Source organism: Corythoichthys intestinalis, chromosome 16 (genome assembly GCF_030265065.1).
Source record: "Corythoichthys intestinalis isolate RoL2023-P3 chromosome 16, ASM3026506v1, whole genome shotgun sequence".
Classification (NCBI taxonomy): Eukaryota; Metazoa; Chordata; class Actinopteri; order Syngnathiformes; family Syngnathidae; genus Corythoichthys; species Corythoichthys intestinalis.
The window spans coordinates 31243771-31265088 of record NC_080410.1 but is presented as its reverse complement, the minus strand read 5'-3'; the positions used below and the strand labels follow the sequence as shown (position 1 = coordinate 31265088).

Sequence of the window (21318 nt, the reverse complement as noted above, 5' to 3'; positions counted from 1 at the left end):
ATTAAATCGTTTTCTAATTGTATTTAACGTTAAGACATAATGTGTTACACTCTTCCAGAGTCTTTAGTTTAAGCTTAAGGTAGGGTTATCAAATTTATCGCGTGAACGGCGAGAATTAATATTTTTACATTTATCACGTTACAATATTTAACGCAATTGACGCATGCGCTGCACGAGCCACTCACGCATTGTCGCGTTCAATCTATAATGGCGGCGTTTTACCCATACAGTATATAGAGCTAAAAGGCAGCGTAAAATGAGTAGAGTGAATTTTGGCAGCCTTTGGAGCCTATTTTTAAATGGCTAAAGCCTTACAATCCCTCTCCCAACGATTAGAATAATCGTGGGAATCAATGTGGGGAAGAAAGGTAATAGTTGATATTTTTCTGAACACCCTATGTTATTTCCCAACTCAGAGAAGATGTATCAATTGGTACCACGATGCACAGTCATGGTTGCACTTCCCATCATGCATTTGGGCAGAAGTTAAATGGCTACAGTATCATTTACTGAAAGCCCAACAAATACACGAGATGGCAATATTTAGTCACAATATACAAAGTCACCTTGATCCTTTAAGAATTACAAGTCTTTCTATCCGTGGATCCCTCTCACAGAAAGAATGTTAATAATGTAAATGCCATCTTGAGGATTTATTGGTATAATAAACAAATACAGTACTTATGTACTGTATGTTGAATGTATATATTCGTCCGAGTTTTATTCATTTTTTTTCTTAATGCATTGCCAAAATGTATATGATCGGGAAAAATTATCAGGAATGATTGGAATTGAATCGGGAGCAAAAAAAAAAAAAGCAATCGGATCGGGAAATATCGGGATCGGCAGATACTCAAACTAAAACGATCGGGATCGGATCGGGAGCAAAAAAACATGATCGGAACAACCCTAATAATAATAATACATTTTATTTCTCGAGCACTTTTCAAGACACACAAAGACGCTTCACAAGAAAGATGGGAACACAATAGCTCAACAACAATAACAAAACAATCATAAAATTAGATTACAGACAGGATAAAAGTAAATAAAAATTTAAGAGGTCAAGATAAAACCGAGATAAGGCTCATGGTAAGTAAGAAAGAGTAAACAGGTGTGTTTTGAGTTTGGATTTGAAAAGTGAGAGGGTAGATATACGGTCCCTGACAAAAGTCCTGTCGCTTATCCATTTTGTAGAAACAATTGCTAATAACCTGACTTTTTAATTATACAATTGGTTTCAGAAATGGCTCATAAGAAAGCTAAGACTCTCCCAAATGATGTTGAATGTACAAAAATATATTTGTTTCACTGAAAAAAAGATTTATCTTTTAATGAAGACATTAAGGTAAGATTTTGGCAAGACAAAAGTTTTGTTGCCAACAGAAAATAGTGTGAAAATTGTACAAAAAATGTACTTCAAATACAAAAATATGTTACATATCATAAGCGAATTAAGTAGTGGTCCAAATTGAATATTTTGTATGTCTTCCATGGGCTTCGGCAAGGATTCATACAATTTATTGATTAAGTCATCAGGAACATCAAAGAAAGCAGTCTTGCATGCCTCCCAGAGTTCATCAACATTCTTAGGTTTCGTCTTCCATGCTTCCTCTTTCATCCTACCCCAGACATGCTCAATGATGTTCATGTCTGGTGACTGGGCTGGCCAGTCCTGGATGATCTTGATCTTCTTTGCCTTGAGGAACTTTGAGGTAGAGATTGAAATATGCGATGGAGCACCATCCTGCTGCAGAATTTGTGCCTTTTTATGGTTAGGAATGTAAGAGGCAGCTAAAATTTGTTGATAATTCAGATTATTTATGTTGCCTTCCATCCTGCAGATCTCTCGCACACCCCCATACTGGATGTAACCCCAGACCATGATTTTGGTAATGATGTAACTACCAAACTTAACTTTTTTCTGAGTGAATCTCAGATCCATGTGGGCTCCAGTAGGTGTCTTACAGTATTTGTGGCGACTGTGGTGTAATTCAGTTGAAGATTCATCTGAAAAATCCACGTTGCCACTTTTCCAGCGTCCATCCTTTTGACAGGCTGTGGGCCTTGGCAAATGCCACATGGTTATTTAATTGTCTGCACCCTGAGAGATAAATAGTCTGAAATATCAACAAATCTTAGCTGCCTCTTACATTCCTAACCATAAAAAGGGACAAATTCTGCAGCAGGATGGTGCTCCATCGCAGTTCCTCAAGGCAAAGAAGATCAAGATCGTCCAGCACTGGTCAGCCCAGTCACCAGACATGAACATCATTGAGCATGTCTGGGGTAGGATGAAACAGGAAACATAGAAGACGAAACCCAAGAATGTTGATGAACTCTGGGAGGCATGCAAGACTGCTTTATTTGATGTTCCTGATGACTTTATCAATAAATTGTATGAAACCTTGCCGAAGCCCATGGAAGTCATACAAAATATTAAATTTGGATCTCACAGCACCACTACTTAATTTGCTTATGTTATGTAACGTGTTTTTGTATTTGAAGAACATTTTTTGTCAAATTTTCATACTACTTTCTGTAGGCGACAAAACTTTTGTCTTACCAAAATGTGACCTTTATGTCTTCTTTAAATGATAAATCTTTTTTCAGTGAAACAAATATATTTTTGTACATTCAACATCATTTGGGAGGGTCTTAGCTTTCATATGAGCCATTTCTGAAACCAATTGAAAAATTAAAAGCCAGGTTATTAGCAATTGTTTCTACAAAATGGATAAGCGACAAGACTTTTGTCAGGGACTGTATTGCGAAGATCGAGGAGTAGGGAGTTCCAAAGCTGGGCGGCTCAGTGACTAAAAGCTCTGGAACCGAAGGTGGCGAGACGGACACGGGGGACCGAAAGGTGGAGGATAGAGGAGGAGCAAAGTGATGGTTTATACAGAGGAGATTGCATAGGTAGGGAGGGGCCAGGCCATGGAGTGCTTTGAAGGTAATGGCAAGGATCTTGCAGTTGATTCTTTGTTTGACTGGGAGCCAGTGAAGTTGACGGACGATGGGGGTGATGTGGTGTGTAGTGGGGGACCGAATGATGAGGCGTGCTGTTGAGTTTTGGAGGAGTTGCAGTTTCTGGAGGGACTTATTTGGCACTCCGAAGAGCAGTGAGTTACAGTATTCGAGCCGGGAAGTGACTAGACTACAGACAAGAGTGGAAGAGGAATGGTGGGTGAGAGAAGGAAGGAGGCGAAAAATATTGCGAAGGTGGAAGTAGGCTGATCTGGTGATGTCGTCGATATGGGAGCGGAAGAAGAGCGTGCTGTCGAGGATGACACCCAAACGCAAAACCTGAGGAGAGGGAGAGATCAGTACATTGTTAATGGTAATAGAGAGGTTACTGCCATTAGAGAGTATGGCATTGCCTACAAGAGGACTTCTGATTTTGAGCTATTGAGGAGGAGGAAGTTAAAGGAGAACCAAGCGTTAATGTCTTCTAAACAGAGGGTGAGGGAGGAGAGTGGAAGGGAAGAGGTTGGTTTTGAGGAAATGTAGAGCTGTGTGTCATCCATGTAGCAGTGGAAGTGAATGTTGTGTTTGCGGAAGATGGAACGGAGGGGGAGAATGCAAATAATGAAGCCCCAGGACGGAACCCTGGGGCACGCCAGCGGAGACATGGAGGGATTTGGATTTGTGGGGGCCGAATCTGTGTGCGATCAGACAGGTAGGAAGTGAACCTAGAATGGCTGGCAATAGAGATTATTTATGTGGGGCCAAGAGTATATGGGAGCCAATGAGTAATAATTTTAAAGATTTGTTTTTGTGTTGAAGTTCAATATGAATGGGAGAAAATGAGATTAAATGTTGACTAAGGAGTGAAAGGATACAGTGCATTTCTTTGGGTGGAATTATGCCAAATGAGAGAGAAGCAAGCAAAACAGTTGGAAGTTGGAACAGCTCAGTGTTTTTTGTAGGTTCTTCTGGGGATTTATGGGAAGTTTTTGTTTTAAAAAAAAAATTTAATAAATAAAACAATGCACACCCATAGAGATTTTTTGGGTGAGTTGGGCGAGTTGAAAATCAATAACTTTTGGACTACACACATTTTAAAATTTTGTATATTTTTGCCATTCCAGATGAATGTAGCTTATTTTTGTGGTCATAAAACTAGTGCTTTTGGTGCAACCGTGAAATTTGAGGGGGCTGGTATGGAAAGTCTCACAATGTCACATAATTTTTTATTGGAACGTTCCTCAGTTAGTCAAAACGTGTTAGCTGTGTGGCACCCAGAAAAACAGGACGGAAAAAAATTGCATATTTTATAAATGATCTCATGAATTGATCTCTAATATTTCAGCGATGACTCCGCCTACCCGTAACGTGGGTCGCTTCCACGTGAGCAACTCGGAACCCCAGATGGCACGCTCGCCACCCCCGTCTCAAATGAGCCGATCGGAGAGCTCTGAAAGCGTCTCTGAGGAAGAGAGCCAATCGGAGAGCAGTTGCTATAGCGACACGGGAGAAGGGTCGGAGGGCAGGAAGAGGAGAAGTGGTCGTAAACTGGCGGGCGCCACGTTGGAGGGGCCGTCCCCCAATCAATTGCGGAGCCGCTCGTACGTCACGTCCGACGATTCCGATAATGACGACGACACGTGGGACGAGCTCAAGGAAATTCGGGAAAGGTGAGCCGGACAGCTCACGTGGAAACAGAGCTCTCGTAATTCTGCCCCTTACCTGTCCCAGACACATGCTGGAGGTGCGCCGCCTGCAGGCCAATCAGAAGCGAGAGATGGACGAGCTGTGTCAGAGGATAGGGAAAGCTCCGCCCCTTGGCGCTGTCGCTCCGGCTGCCATGTTAAATCAACGCAGGCTACACAGGCCAGATGTGTTGCCCCCCGCAGGTGAGATATTTCACTGTAAAATTCTCCTTATTATGTATTTAAGTAGATTTGGGTTACTGTTAGACAGTATTTGAGTACAATTGTATGGACTACAGTGGTACCTCTACATACGAAGTTAATTCGCTCCAGGACCTTTTTTGTAAGTCGAAATGGTCGTATGTCGAGCAGGATTTTCCCAAAGGACTACATTATAATTCCATTAATTCGCTCCACAGCCCGAAAACCTACACTAAATACCGTATTGGCCCGAATATAAGAGGTGTTTTTTGCATTGAAATAACACTGAAAAAGAGGGGGTCGTCTTACAGTTGTGGTGAAAAGTTTACATACACTTGTGAAGAACATAATGTCATGGCTCTCTTGAGTTTCCAGTTATTTCTACAACTCAGATTTTTCTCTGATAGAGTGATTGGAACAGATACTTCTTTGTCACAAAAAACATTCATGAAGTTTGGTTCTTTTATGACTTTATTATGGGTGAACAGAAAAAAGTGATCAAATCTGCTGGGTCAAAAATATACATACAGCAGTGCTAATATTTGGTAACGTGTCCCTTGGCCATTTTCACTTCAATTAGGCGCTTTTGGTAGCCATCCACAAGCTTCTGGTTGAATCTTTGACCACTCCTCTTGACAGAATTGGTGCAGTTCAGTTAAATTTGATGGCTTTCTGACATGGACTTCTTTCTTCAGTATTGTCCACAAGTTCTCAATGGGGTAAAAGTCAGGACTTCGAAAACCTTAATTCTAGCCTGATTTAGCCATTTCATTACCACTTTTGATGTGTGTTTGGGGTCATTGTCCTGTTGGAACACCCAACTGCGCCCAAGACCCAATCTTCAGGCTGATGACGTTAGGTTATCTTGAAGAATTTGAAGGTAATCCTCCTTCTTCATTATCCCATTTACTCTCTGTAAAGCACCAGTTCCATTGGCAGCAAAACAGCCCCACAGCATAATACTACCACCACCGTGCTTGACGGTAGGCATGGTGTACTTGGGGTTAAAGGCCTCACCTTTTCTCCTCCAAACATTGCTGGGCATTGTGGCCAAACAGCTCGATTTTTGTTTCGTCTGACCACAGAACCTTCCTCCAGGAGGTCTTATCTTTGTCCATGTGATCAGCAGCAAACTTCAGTCGAGCCTTAAGGTGCCCCTTTTGGAGCAAGGGCTTCCTTCTTGCACGGCAGCCTCTCAGTCCATGGAGATGCAAAACACGCTTGACTGTGGACACTGACACCTGTGTTCCAGCAGCTTCTAATTCTTGGCAGATCTGCTTTTTGGTGATTCTTGGTTGAATCTTGACCCTCCTGACCAATTTTCTCTCAGCAGCAGGTGATAGCTTGCGTTTTCTTCCTGATCGTGGCAGAGACAAAACAGTGCCATGCACTTTATACTTACAAACAATTGTTTGCACTGTTGCTCTTGGGACCTGCAGCTGCTTTGAAATGGCTCCAAGTAACTTTCCTGACTTGTTCAAGTCAATGATTCGCTTTTTCAGATCCATGTATGTATATTTTTGACCCAGCAGATTTGATCACTTTTTCTGTTAACCCATAATAAAGTCATAAAAGAACCAAACTGCATGAATGTTTTTTGTGACAAAGAAGTATCTGTTCCAATGACTCTATCGGAGAAAAATCAGAGTTGTAGAAATAACTGGAAACTCAAGAGAGCCATGACATTATGTTCTTCACAAGTGTATGTAAACTTTTGAACACAACTGTATATTCACGGTCTAGACATTATACCCATTCACGACGCTAGATGGCGCCAGATATCATTGAAGCGATGTTCTGTCATGACAGATCTCAGCTACTCTTTTTACTTTAACCAGTTTGCATTATTTTATTGCAATGTTTTTCCTTATTCAGGTTTGTTTCAAGACTACAGTTATAGTTAGACTTCACTTTGATGGTTAATGTTGCAATTTTGTTGTTTGATCACAATCGATTGGTTTATTTACATTTCAAAAACCAGAAGCCATTCATTTACCAATGTGATTGCTCTTTAGTTTACATATTTAAATGTTCAGATGTTAACATTTTAATGAGGCAAAATCACATGCTTTTTCTCTCAAATATATTGTTATAATCATTTGTTTCAGATGTACTGTAATTTTCTGTATAAAAATGAATTAGGTGTTCAAAAAGTCTTTTTTTCAAACTTGAGTCTTGAAAAAGATGGCGTCGTCTTATAATCAGGACCGTCTTATAATCGGGCCAATACGGTACTCAAATACCAGCACTATGTTGGAAATTTCAAAACAAGGGTGGTCGACAAACAAGCTAACAAATGCACGAAATTCGAGAGTACAAGGTGTCGAATGGCGCCTAGCAAGTTATTATCTCGGCACCCGTCTCTTGGATTGCCTGGGCTTAAATACAGTCTTTATGAGCTTGAATTGGCTGCAGTTACGACGTCGGGAACGCTCCCGTAACAAAACATGATCTGACCAACAGAATGTGACAGCCGATGCCAACCAAAAATGACGTAATGTCCGTGTTATATAATTGCACAGAGAGGGCCAAGTGGGCTACACGGGACAAGTCAGTGAAAGTGTCCAACTAGCGTCATTTTCGGGATATCACTTTATGCGTGAAAGCAATGACGCGAGTAAATCCCGCGTCCTCTTACACGGGAATTTACCGGGATATGTGTGAAAGGGGCTACTGTATTTTAAAATTTTGAGGAACACAGATCTATTATGGTCAAATTTGTGTCAGGTATCCTGAGAAGGCGCTCTCTGGAGAGGGCCGGCAGAGTGTCGTTCGTGCCAGGACACACGTATGTGGTAAGCCACCAGCAAAATTTTTCTCATATACATACGTTGCTGTTTTTGACTTTTCCTTTGACCTTACAGCCCGACACCAACCTGAGTGTTGAAGAAGAAACGTGATGATGGCTAATATGTTCTTCAGTTTCTTCCTGTGGAAGAGCGCTCGTAGCTGTTTAAAGCGAAAGGTTGTGCTTGCTAACTGAGAGAATGCGCCAAGACGCGCTACGGATGCTAACCTCCCTAATGAAGCTAGCCATGCAAACAGTGCTACGGCTTCTTGCCTATAACACCTGCGTCATCTGAGAACGACACGATGGGCGGAATTTATTAAATTCCAGCGGCGAACGTGGCCGAACGCTGCAATGTTGTGTTGTCCTTTCAACTTAAGCTAATTAAGTTGATTTAACTCAACAGACATTGCTCCGATAACATTACCTGTTAGCTGCTGTGAGCGACCCTCAGTTAAAGACATCAAATTCATTTCAACTAGGATGGCTAGCATTGAGTGGTCATACTTCGCTGCCATTGACAGCAATAGGCTTCCAATCCAACTTGACTGAATCACTGTCATCCCTCCCAGTCAAAATGGATTGGTCAGTGTCACCCAACGAGGTACAAATCGATAAGCTTGATTAATCGATTTTGAACCGAAACCGTCTTTTCTGGTTAAAACGATGTTAAAATCGGTACGTTCGCTTTTCAAAACCGCACCATTTTGGTTTATCCAAGCTGCCGTAGTTTACTCTGCATTTCCACTTCCTCTCACGAGAAACCACACCATTTTTGTTTATCAAAGCCGCCGTAGTTTCCTCTGCATTTCCGGTTCCTCTTACGAGAGCGCACCGTCTTAACAACAACCATGGCTACCGGCAATTCTGCTTTGGACACAAATTGCATAACGCCATTAGTAAGTGTATTATCTCATGATGTACTAAGTATTGTTGTATATGTAAAAGGATTGCAGTGGATTGTCAAATAAAACATGCAGCTCTGAAATGTTCAACACTTCCTTATTTACTCATGTACAACACAATGACAGTCATTTTGATAATTGTGCAAGTTCTCCCACTTGAAAATATTAGAGAGGCCTGTAATTGTCAACGTGGGTAAACCTCAACCACGAGACAGAATGTGGAAAAAAAAAATCATATTGTTTGATTTTTAAACAATATTTTTGCAAATCATGGTGGAAAATAAGTATTTGGTCAATATCAAAAGTTCATCTCAATACTTTGTTATGTACCCTTTGTTGGCAATAACGGAGGCCAAACGTTTCTGTAACTCTTCACAAGCTTTTCACACACTGTTGCTGGTATTTTGGCCCATTCTTCCATGCAGATCTCCAGTGATGTTTTGGGACTTTCAACTCCCTCCACAGATTTTCTATGGGGTTGATATCTGGAGACTGGCTAGGCCACTCCAGGACCTTGAAATGCTTCTTACGAAGCCACTCCTTTGTTGCCCTGGCTTTGTGTTTGGGATCATTGTCATGCTGAAAGATCCAGCCACGTCTCATCTTCAATGCCCTTGCTGATGGAAGGAGATTTTCACTCAAAATCTCTCGATATATGGCCCTATTCATTTTTTCCTTTACACAAATCAGTCGTCCTGGTCCCTTTGCAGGAAAACAGCCCCAAAGCATGATGTTTCCACCCCCATGCTTCACAGTGGGTATGGTGCAATTCAGTATTCTTTTTCCTCCAAACAAGAGAACCTGTGTTTCTACCAAAAGTTCTATTTTGGTTTCATCTGACCACAACACATTCTCCCAGTCCTCTTCTGGATCATCCAAATGCTCTCTAGCAAACCGCAGACAGGCCTGGACGTGTACTTTCTTCAGCAGGGGGACACGTCTGGCAGTGCAGGATTTGAGTCTCTGGCGGCGCATTGTGTTACTGATAGTAGCCTTTGTTACTGCGGTCCCAGCTCTCTGTAGGTCATTCACTTGGTCCCCCCTTGTGGTTCTGGGGTTTTTGCTCCTCGTTCTTGTTATCATTTTGACGCCATGGGGTGAGGAGAGAGTTGAAAGTCCGTGTTGCCCAACGACAGCCCCAAAACATCACTGCTCTAGAGGAGATCTGCATGGAGGAATGGGCCAAAATACCAACAACAGTGTGTGAAAAGCTTGTGAAGAGTTACAGAAAACGTTTGGCCTCTGTTATTGCCAACAAAGGGTACATAACAAAGTATTGAGATGAACTTTTGGTATCGACCAAATACTTATTTTCCACCATGATTTGCAAATAAATTCTTTAAAAATCAAACAATGTGATTTTCTGTTGTTTTTTTTTTTCACATTCTGTCTCATGGTTGAGGTTTACCCATGTTGACAGTTACAAGCCTCTCTAATATTTTCAAGTAGGAGAACTTGCACAATTAGTGGTTGACTAAATACTTATTTGCCCCACTGTAAATGACTTTGCTGTCAAAAAATCTAAGCGTATCACTGTTTGAGGGCTTGATAACCCCAGGGATGTGGAGGGGGCAGGCACAGGATATTTAGTTATACTGTTTTGTTGCTTAGCATGCAGGCATAGCACTCTCAGTTGTATTGCATTGTAGCCTACATGGGACGATCGATGCTAATTGTTTGTTTATATTATATCACATTACGGTCTGTTAAATTTCACTGTCCATCTCAAATAATTTGAAATTTTACACTGTCATTGCTTGCAAAGCATTAAAAGTACTGCATATGTTGTCGTGACAAGCCGGTGGCAGGGTTTGTGTGGGGGGGCATTATAATGGTCCCTTGTCCCCTGGCCACTGCAAGTTTGTTGACAGCCCTGTGTACCACTGTATCTCACTTTTGAATGAATGTAAAGATCCGAGCTGGAAATAAATTCAGTGTTGTTATTAACGGCGTTACAATATAATTGCGTTATTTTTTTCAGTCGTGAGTAATCTAATTAATTACTTTTCTCATCTTGGCAACGCCGTTACCGTTACTGAGGCGGGAAAGGCGTGCGTTACTATGCGTTACTAAGTTGGTTGAATAAAAAAAGTCAGACGGACTCACGGAGACGAGAGAGCAGAGCAGGAGTGGGGAAAACGCCATTGCAAACGCGATGCTAGTTGGCTCCAATAATACCTGATTGTAGCCTACAAACTACGCCCACATGATAGATATGGTAGATATCACATATTATAGAACTAGATGCAAATGATAGACACGGCTCCATTGGCAACATGTTTTAAGGACTACATGCGTTAGTAAACAGCCGCCATCTTAAAGCAGTAGACCTCTCAGGAAGGCTCTGTTGTAGAGATCCTTCCTAGCGAATCTTTTTTTATTATTTATTTATTTTTTTATCTAAAATGGTCCTAAATTGGCAAAATCTTGACTTAAATCTATCTTTAAATGATGAAACAGTTTTAAAACTTACACATGTTGGAAGTAGACAGAAGGGAACTAATGCAATAGCGGGAGCAATTTTAACAACTTTAACGGTTGATTCACAACTTTAAATGACTTCCACACATAGCAAAGGTTACTATCTAGTTATCGCAATACCCTTGTGTCTAGTTAAGTGGAGGGTAAAGAATTGGGCTAGGGCCAATTGTCCCAAAAACCCTTTAAACTTCACTTTGTGTGACTTTTTTTTTTTTTTTTTTGGAGAAAAAAAAAAACATGAAAATTATCACTAGTTACTTTGCCAAGTAACTAATTACTCTTGAATTCAGGTAACTGAGTTACTAACGCAATTACTTTTTGGGAGAAGTAATTTGTAACTGTAATTAATTACTTTTTTAAAGTAAAATTAACAACACTGGACATAATTCATGATGTCATTAATGCCCATCTGCTGTCAAAAAAGTGTTACGTATAGACCCAAATAAGTCAACAAATAAGCTGCACTGGACTATAAGACGCATGATTTAAAATGAAGGGGAAAAAGTAGCGGCTTATAGTGCGAAAATTACGGTAGTTGTTTTGTAGAATACTTAGAACGATTTCCTGACACATGTACCGATATTTGTTGTCGCCATATCGTGAACTCATTATCGTTAGCTTTGTATCGTATCGTATTGTGAAGGACCCAGAGGTTCCCACCCCTATAGGTAATACTTAGAAATAAATATTTTCCACAGCTGTGATGCTCTCATTTTATTCAAAACAGGCGTGTTAGTCGCACGCAGGTACATTAACGCAAGGCTGAGTCTCCTTGATTCCGCCACCCGGCTCAACCCCGCAGTCCAACAGTGGGTCCCCGTAAAAGAAGGCCGGCTTTCCCAGACGGCCGATGGTGGGGCTGACACGCATATACACATCAAGTGACTTACTGTATGTGTCAGGCAATAATGTGCGCGAGGATGCGACATACCGATATTCACTGTAATCAGGCGAACATTTTCTTCGGCGGATGCTCACAGAATCTCCTCCGCACGCCTTCTTGCACAGAGACCACGGCTCCCAGTCTGTCCAGTTGCCCTTGACTGACGCACACACAAAAAACAGTGGATGAGATACTGTCCTCACATGCGCTGGATTTGTATTAGGGCTGCAACAAAGCATTATTTTATGGGGGACTAGTGATGAGTCAAGTAGTCAGTACATGTTTAAATCACTTTTTTTTTTACTGTATGTAAATACTGTAAATACATACTCTTTTTTTAATTTTACTGGAAACCTGCATTGGAAGAAAAAAATGGCGCACTGAGGAAAGTTGAACAAATTTCAATACTACAGTGCCTTGCAAAAGTATTCAGCCCCCTTGAACCTTGCAACCTCTTGCCACATTTCAGGCTTCAAACATAAAGATATAAAATTTTAATTTTTTGTCAAGAATCAACAACAAGTGGGACACAATCGTGAAGTGGAACAACATTTATTGGATAATTTAAACTTTTTTAACAAATCAAAAACTGAAAAGTGGGGCGTGCAATATTATTCGGCCCCCTTGCGTTAATACTTTGTAGCGCCACCTTTTGCTCCAATTACAGCTGCAAGTCGCTTGGGGTATGTTTCTATCAGTTTTGCACATCGAGAGACTGACATTCTTGCCCATTCTTCCTTGCAAAACAGCTCGAGCTCAGTGAGGTTGGATGGAGAGTGTTTGTGAACAGCAGTCTTCAGCTCTTTCCACAGATTCTCGATTGGATTCAGGTCTGGACTTGGCCATTCTAACACCTGGATACGTTTATTTTTGAACCATTCCATTGTAGATTTGGCTTTATGTTTTGGATCATTGTCCTGTTGGAAGATAAATCTCCGTCCCAGTCTCAGGTCTTGTGCAGATACCAACAGGTTTTCTTCCAGAATGTTCCTGTATTTGGCTGCATCCATTTTCCCGTCAATTTTAACCATCTTCCCTGTCCCTGCTGAAGAAAAGCAGGCCCAAACCATGATGCTGCCACCACCATGTTTGACAGTGGGGATGGTGTGTTCAGGGTGATGAGCTGTGTTGCTTTTACGCCAAACATATCGTTTTGCATTGTGGCCAAAAAGTTCAATTTTGGTTTCATCTGACCAGCGCACCGTCTTCCACATGTTTGGTGTGTCTCCCAGGTGACTTGTGGCAAACTTTAAACAAGACTTTTTATAAATATCTTTGAGAAATGGCTTTTTTCTTGCCACTCTTCCATAAAGGCCAGATTTGTGCAGTGTACGACTGATTGTTGTCCTATGGACAGACTCTCCCACCTCAGCTGTAGATCTCTGCAGTTCATCCAGAGTGATCATGGGCCTCTTGGCTACATCTCTGATCAGTTTTCTCCTTGTTTGAGAAGAAAGTTTGGAAGGACGGCCGGGTTTTGGTAGATTTGCTGTGGTCTGATGCTCCTTCCATTTCAATATGATGGCTTGCACAGTGCTCCTTGAGATGTTTAAAGCTTGGGAAATCTTTTTGTATCCAAATCCCCCTTTAAACTTCTCCACAACAGTATCTCGGACCTGCCTGGTGTGTTCCTTGGTTTTCATAATGCTCTCTGCACTTTAAACAGAACCCTGAGACTATCACAGAGCAGGTGCATTTATACAGAGACTTGATTACACACAGGTAGATTCTATTTATCATCGGTCATTTAGGACAACATTGGATCATTCAGAGATCTTCACTGAACTTCTGGAGTGAGTTTGCTGCACTGAAAGTAAAGGGGCGAATAATATTGCACGTCCCACTTTTCAGTTTTTTATTTGTTAAAAAAGTTTAAATTATCCAATAAATGTTGTTCCACTTCAGGATTGTGTCCCACTTGTTGTTGATTCTTGACAAAAAAATCAAATTTAATATCTTTATGTTTGAAGCCTGAAATGTGGCGAAAGGTTGCAAGATTCAAGGGGGCCGAATACTTTTGCAAGGCACTGTATATAATTACGGAACCCACCGTATAATTTCTTTCCAAAGCAAAAGCAGATGTTTGTAAATTTCCATGTTTGAAAGCAGTGTTGTTTTCGTCAACGATAACGAAAATATTTTGTCGACGAACAATTTTGACGAGATGATAGTGAGCTATAAATGTGTCTTGGGAGATTAAAACATAACGAGACGAATGCCAGTTTTCGACTTGCAAGACAAGAACGAGTAGTAGAGTCGAAAAATAGTTTCCTTTACATGTTCACAATATGTAACATTTTTATGTTGAGTTAGCATGCATCATAGCAGTATCTGGTTGTGTCACTCATGTGACGTGCTGTGCCCCCCCACCACCACACTAGCCAGTGTCATCTCCAGGCTTGCTTGTTTTGAAACACACATAGTAAGATTTGTTTTCTTATCTTGGCAAGAGAGAATATGCAATGTTACTTGAGCCTTTAATGTCTGTGCTGACTAAACTTGCCAACCGTTCCTTGAAAAACGGAGTCATCCGGTATTCAGGAACAAAAGTACACGTCCCATATTAAGCTTACAAAGGACACGCTGAGTTATTGAAATTTTAAGTTTTTTTTTTTTGTTACTGCAGTTAGTGTAATTTCCAATATTTTATTGCTAAATAAGTCTGTTCACGTAAAACACAATACCAAAATATAATTTGTTTGTTACTTTCATAATAAAAATAAAAACATTTTTTTAAAAGTATTTTAATTTTTTTACTTGCTTTAAACTACTGTTTGTTGTTATAATTTGGAAGAAAAAAAACTAAACATAAATAAAATACTATATTTTATCTGTATTTATTAAATATTTACTATTGTTTTAAAGTGCCTGTGGACAGCATAAACAAATCTTAAATAGCATTATTATGTCATATTTTGAGACGATTCGACAACATACAACAATTTGGCAAAGTCAGATGGCGACAAATTAGTCTTTTAATCTGCTGTTTAGACCTGCCTGTCATCAAAGCACTTTAGTGTCCCCGGCAGATGATGATGTCGGCAGGGTCACCATTTCATCTGATTTAGAATTCAGCCCATTGAGGGGGGAAGATTCAGAAGGAAGAGAATACGACAGAGAAGAGCAAAATGTCATGAATTTTTCAATCTCTCTACTTCAATATTTTTACAGGATATTCTTTTTATCTAAGTATTTTCGCCCAATTGCTAAATAAATGGTATGGTCATGACAAATAACACTCTTGTGCTAAATGGAATATGAAATATTCAAAACACATTTATTCAGACAGGGCAAAATTACTGCATAATGGTCAAAACTGACAACTTCTTCCTCTACCGAACGGTATTTTATGCCACCGGAGTTCATCTGGCTTTTGTCATTTCCCTGCCTTGGCTTCAGAGACGGAGGAAAGAGCGTCGTTTTGCTGCTGCCATGGCAGTGCTCGTCGAAGGGAATGAACGCCAAAAATAGCCCATTCTCGGTGGATAAACCTGCCAACGTCGGTGCACGGTGCTGCTCTTGGCCAAGCCGAGAAAAGTGCATTCTCGGCGGGCACGCCTTTATCGGCCGGCGACCATGGTGTGGGACAAGCCACCGGTCGTCGGTCGTGTGGCCTTCAAGTGGACAGGGAGTATTTTCAGTTCACCCACAAAATGCAAGCCACCTCCTTATCAAAATGTGTGCCATGATCCCAGTATTTGACATAATGAATAAAACACGTAGCTTCTCACCTCACGATGGCCCCACAGTTTTCGGACTTGTTTTGGCCATTATCCTGGGTGAAGGGAACTTTTTGAAACTCAAAAAGGCTCACACGCTTCCCCCTGGTGCAGCAACAAAATGCTGCAGCACAATGGGCTGGCGTGATGCGAACAATATACGAAATAATCCGCAAAATGAGCTGAATCTGCAGTCGTTCTGCATACTGTAGTATTAGCTGTATAATGAAGACGCATTCTTCGTAAATCCAGGAAGACACTCATTTTCATGGAGCGGGATTAGAAAAATTGAATAAATGTATCGATCTCTTCCACACCCATTGAAGTGGTCCATTTGATTCAGGAGCATAAAATACCGCGTTCAAATGAACTAAGCATGCTTTTTGCTGTCATTGGCACTTTAACCCTTTTATACAGCTATCATGCCATGGTTGTTATGTTCAAATTAGGGCTGTCAAAATTAATTAATTAATTAAAGTAATTAATTTTCTTAATTAATCACGTTAAAATATTTGACACAATTAACGCACATGCCCCGCTCAAACATTAAAATGACAGCACAGTGAAATGTGTACTTGTGTTTTTCGGAGTTTTGTCACCCTCTTCTGGCGCTTGGGTGTGACTGATTTTATAGGCTTCAGCACCCATGAGCATTGTGTAAGTAATTATTGGCATCAACAATGGCGGGCTACCAGTTTATTATTTTGATTGAAAATTTTTACAAATTTTATTGAAACGAAAACATTAAGAGGGGTTTTAATAAAAAAAATTCTATAACTTGTACTAACATTTATCTTTTAAGAACTACAGTCAACTAAAGTCTTGGATCGCTTTAACAGAATGTTAATAATGGTAATGCCATCTTGTTGATTTATTGTTATAATAAACAAATACAGTACTAATAAACAAATACATTACTTACAGTGGGGAGAACAAGTATTTGATACACTGCCAAAGGGAGAACCCATTGGCAGTGTATCAAATACTTGTTCTCCCCACTGTATGTACCGTATGTTGAATGTATATATCCATCTTGTGTCTCATCTTTCCATTCCAACAATAATTTACAGAAAAATATGGCATATTTTATAGATGGTTTGAATTGCGATTAATTGCGATTAATTACAATTAATTTTTAAGCTGTAATTAACTCGATTAAAAATTTTAATCGTTCGACACCCCTAGTTCAAATTGAAAAAACCAAAATCATTTGTAGACAATTTTGAGGTCATCAATATCTCACAACAATGGATCAACTGTCAGATTAGATATGATCATGGATTGGCGGTAGCCCTAGTCTGTATGCTGGTGTGGGTGTGTTCATGCATGTGTGTTTGCCCACTGTAACAGGAGTTGACATCGTAGCATCCCCGGTACTGGCTGAGGCTCACGTCGTCACCGCCACAGATGGCGCCTCCATGCGCTCGATGCAAACATCGGCGCTCTCGACTTTGACCGCCGCCGATCTGCTTGCAGCGGATGTCTCGCCCTCCGAACGGATATGTGCATTTTTGCCACGGCGACCACTCGGACCACACGCCGTCAACTGTCGGACATTCAGACACGCTGGACATTTCTGAAAGATCGCTCAAACTGAAAATGATCAAAATCATTCGACCTCAATGCATTTCCTGCACTCTCCATTCGAAATAGCGCTCTGTTTTGGAAGGAAAATGTTTTGATACCATTCAATTTAAAAAAAATTGACAGGAAAAAATGATTTAAGCAGGCCTCAATCACAGGCATCTTGCTCCCGATCCAATCCCGATCGTTTTAGTTTGAGTATCTGCCGATCCCAATATTTCCCGATCCGATTGCTTTTTTTTTTTGCTCCCGATTCAATTCCAATCATTCCCGATAATTTTTCCCGATCATATACATTTTGGAAATGCATTAAGAAAAAATGAATAAAACTCGGACGAATATATACATTCAACATACAGTACATAAGCACTGTTTATTATGACAATAAATACTCAAGATGGCATTTACATTATGAACATTCTTTCTGTGAGAGGGATCCACGGATAGAAAGACTTGTAATTCTTAAAGGATAAATGTGACTTTGTATATTGTGACTAAATATTGCCATCTAGTATATTTGTTGAGCTTTCAGTAAATGATACTGCAGCCATTTAACTTCTGCCCAAATGCATGATAGGAAGTGCAACCATGACTGTGCGTAGGGGCATCAATTGATATATCTTCTCTGCGTTGGGAAAGAACATATGGTGTTAAGAAAATGATCAACTACTACCTTTCTTCCCCTCATTGCCTCCCACATTATTTTTAACTGCTGAGAGAGGTATTGTAAGGCTTTATCCACATAAAAATGGCTCCAAAGGCTGTCAAAATTCTCTCTACTCATTATACGCTAGCTTTTAGCGCTATCTATAGGTAAAACGGCGTCTTTATAGATTGAACGCGACAATGCGTGAGTGGGTCGTGCAGCGCATGTGTTAATTATTTAACGTGATTAATTAAAACAAATGAATTACTGCCGTTAACGCAATAAATTTGATAGCCCTACTTTAAGCCAAAACTACTCTGGATGTGATTTTGCAAGTTTACCTACTTAGAAAATAGGTAGAGGTCTGAAATTTCAATCATAGATGCATTTTTCCTTCCAGAAACAATCTAAAAAAACTTTCCAGAACTCTCATTCTAAGATTTTTCAATAATTTGTTTTAGGGCTGTCAAAATTAACGCGTTAACGGGCAGTAATTAATTTTTAAAATTAATCACGTTAAAATATTTAACGCAATTAATGCATGCGCGGAACGACCCACTCAAGCATTGCCGCGAACAGACTACAATGGCGCCGTTTGAAGTACAGTATATTGAGAGCTAAGGGCAAAGACAAGCAAGTGGAGTGTAAGCAGGTGTTACCGGCACCCGCCAAGGGGGCCGCTGTTATTTTCAATGTGACCGGCATTGTCATTGATTGAGTAGTGAGGAAGAAAGTGGTCGAGCGAGAGAGGGAGCAAGAGAATAGAGAAAGTGCGCAGTTACCGCAGGCTCAAGTGCTGCGTCCCCCACATACTTTTGTTTTGTTAATAAAAGTACCCACAAAAAGCCATCCAACACCTCCCGGTGTTTATATGCACGCCACCGTCCTCCTCAGGAGGAAATCGGACGAACCGAGCCAACTGGAGACAACGAGCTAAAATGAATCGCTGGCAATTACCAAGAAGGGCGAATTGGTGATGCAGGCATTTATTTGAGCCGCGCTATTTAATGGAATAAGCGGTGGCATCTCTTCCACAACTGTTATAACTATTGTGGCATGCGACATGAGGAAGAATAACTGGAGATGATCTTTTTCTTAACACCATGTATTGTACTCAACGCAGAGAAGATATCCCATTTGCAGCAACCACTGTGACTCATGGTTGCTCAAATTCCCATCATGCATTTGGGCAGTTAAGAACATTTAAGTCGCTACAGTATCATTTAGTGAAAGCACAACAAAAATTATATTCCTATCTCTCAAAAATAAAATAATGTTCACAAAAAGAAAAGCGCTCAATGCAAAGAGATCTGGCATTCCCAATCAAAATAGCTATGCAAAATAATACTCTATTCAAACATTAAGTTTAGCTCAACAAATACACTAGATGGCAATATTTAGTCACAATATACAAACTATCAAAATTACTATAACTTGTACTCACATTTATCTTTTAAGAATTACAAGTCTTTCTATCCGTGGATCCCTTTCACAGAAAGAATGTTAATGTTAATGCCATCTTGTAGATTTATATAAACAAATACAGTACTTATGTACAGTATGTTGAATGTATATCTCTGTCTTATCTTTCCATTCCAACAATAATTTACAGAAAAATATGGCATATTTTAGAGATGGTTTGAATTGCGATTAATTGCGATTGATTACGATTAATTAGTTTTTAAGCTGTGATTAACTCGATTAAAAAATTTAATCATTTGACAGCCCTAATTAATTTGTAATCTGCTGGGGTTAATAAGTATTTGTACCCTTGAGAATCAGCAATAATTATTTATGACACTCAAAGAGTTGTCAGTCAGGCTGGGCGATATGGCCTTAAGTACGTATCGCGATAAATTGAGCAGATTTACCTCGATAACGATAAATGACGATAAATTCGCCCAAGCAGACTGTTATACAATTTGAAAATTTGAATCAATGCATGGAATACAAATTAACCATTTCTCGTTAAATTTATTAAACCAGTTTTCAATTTAACAATTGCACATGCAGTCTAAACATTAAGTATTAAAAAAAAATCTTGTAAACAATAAGAATTCTAGTGTGAACATTTATAACAGCTTGTATGACTTGAAAAATGTACATTATAAAAATCAATATGACGACTGTGCAAACATGTCATTCTAACACAAATGACTTGCAGCTTTAACAGTACACTTCAGACAACTTATTGGTAATGGCTGCTGTGACATAAATATTCAACACAAGTGTTTATGTCAAGGTTTCAGTTTATATATTTATTTATTTTTCCGAAACATTTTTTAATACATGCACCCCCACACAGACACAACCAGATTAAAGCTGTATTGCTCTGATGCCAATGAAACATTTAAGGTTTTATGATAGCAGAATAAAGCAAACACGTACAGAAAAATAGCTGTGCCCAGTCCACTCATTAATTTCAGCCGTTTCGACAAGGTAAGAGCCGCTGTCCGACTCTTTCACGTTCATTTGTAGCCGTTGTTAGCCGCTAGCGTTAGCCTGTGGCTTGGCTACCAGAAGAAAGCATCCTCTCCTGATATCGTGAGAACCAGGGAGGAGAGCGGGTGAAAGCCCGTCTGGAGCCCGCCAAGAGTTTACTTTATGTCGGGTGAAAGTTTGGCAAAGCTAATTTAAGCCCGACTCCATCCCGTTTACTTGTAGCGTTAGCTGTTGGCGTTAGCCTACCGGGCTTCTGTTTGATTGGCTTCCTGAAAACCACGTGACTCCATACGTAAGCACACTGTCTGCTTTCTTAAAGGGGAATGAACATAGCCGAACAACACAGCGTCAAAGCGGGATAAAAAGACTATATTTTCTTGTTTTATTAAATTACCGAATTTACCGACATGGTCAAAATTACGTCGGTCATCGTAAAGAATTTCGGTGACGGTAAATTTTTGGTTTACCGCCCTGCTCTACAGTCTACCTTAAAAAACGGCCACCTTTACCCCATGAGTATCCACCCGCTTGTGCTCATTATTGTCACCTGTGCACCCCACAGTCAGTCATAATCCAACTGCTACCATGGGCAAGACCAGAGAGCTTTCGAAAGACAAGAGAAAAAAAATGTTGATCTCCACAAAGCTAGAAAGGCTATGGGACAATTGGAAAACAGCTTGGAGAGAATAAATCAACAGTTGCAGGTATTGTTAGAAAATGGAAAAGGCTAAACATGACTGATAATCTACCTCAGACTGGGGCTCCATGTAGAATCTCCCCCTCGTGGGACGTCACTCATCATGAGAAAGGGTGGGCTCAGCCTAGAACTACACGGTAGGAGATGGTCAACGACCTGAAGTGAGCTAGCTGCACAGTTTCAAAGGCCACTCTGTCGAACACTAGGGTGCAATGGTTTAAAATCATACATTGCTCATGTGAAGGCCCGTCTGAAGTTTGCCAGGGACCATCTGAATGATTCAGAGGGTTCATGGAAGAAAGTCATGTGGTCCGATGAGA

The 21318-nt window shown here is 40.3% G+C and overlaps 2 protein-coding genes across 3 annotated transcripts in view; one reads left to right on the top strand and one right to left on the bottom strand.

The window, feature by feature from the left end:
• Nucleotides 1-8714, top strand: part of wnk4b (WNK lysine deficient protein kinase 4b) — a 38274-nt gene extending 29560 nt beyond the window's left edge. The window contains exons 21-24 of the mRNA XM_057860929.1: nt 4313-4637; nt 4699-4856; nt 7581-7648; nt 7718-8714. Coding sequence (XP_057716912.1) covers nt 4313-4637; nt 4699-4856; nt 7581-7648; nt 7718-7753 — 587 coding nt within the window. The 3' untranslated portion in view covers nt 7754-8714. The remainder of the gene's footprint in view (nt 1-4312; nt 4638-4698; nt 4857-7580; nt 7649-7717) is intronic.
• A 3012-nt stretch (nt 8715-11726) lies between these two features.
• The window catches only part of LOC130931827 (properdin-like), a 32815-nt gene continuing 23223 nt past the window's right edge, over nt 11727-21318 (bottom strand). Inside the window, exons 10-12 of one of the 2 annotated variants that reach the window (XM_057860938.1) lie at nt 16972-17175; nt 11959-12070; nt 11727-11886 (exon numbers count right to left, since the gene is read on the bottom strand). In XM_057860938.1, the coding sequence (XP_057716921.1) occupies nt 11760-11886; nt 11959-12070; nt 16972-17175 (443 nt within the window). In that variant the 3' untranslated portion in view covers nt 11727-11759. The remainder of the gene's footprint in view (nt 11887-11958; nt 12071-16971; nt 17176-21318) is intronic. The other variant, XM_057860939.1, reaches the window with a different exon arrangement.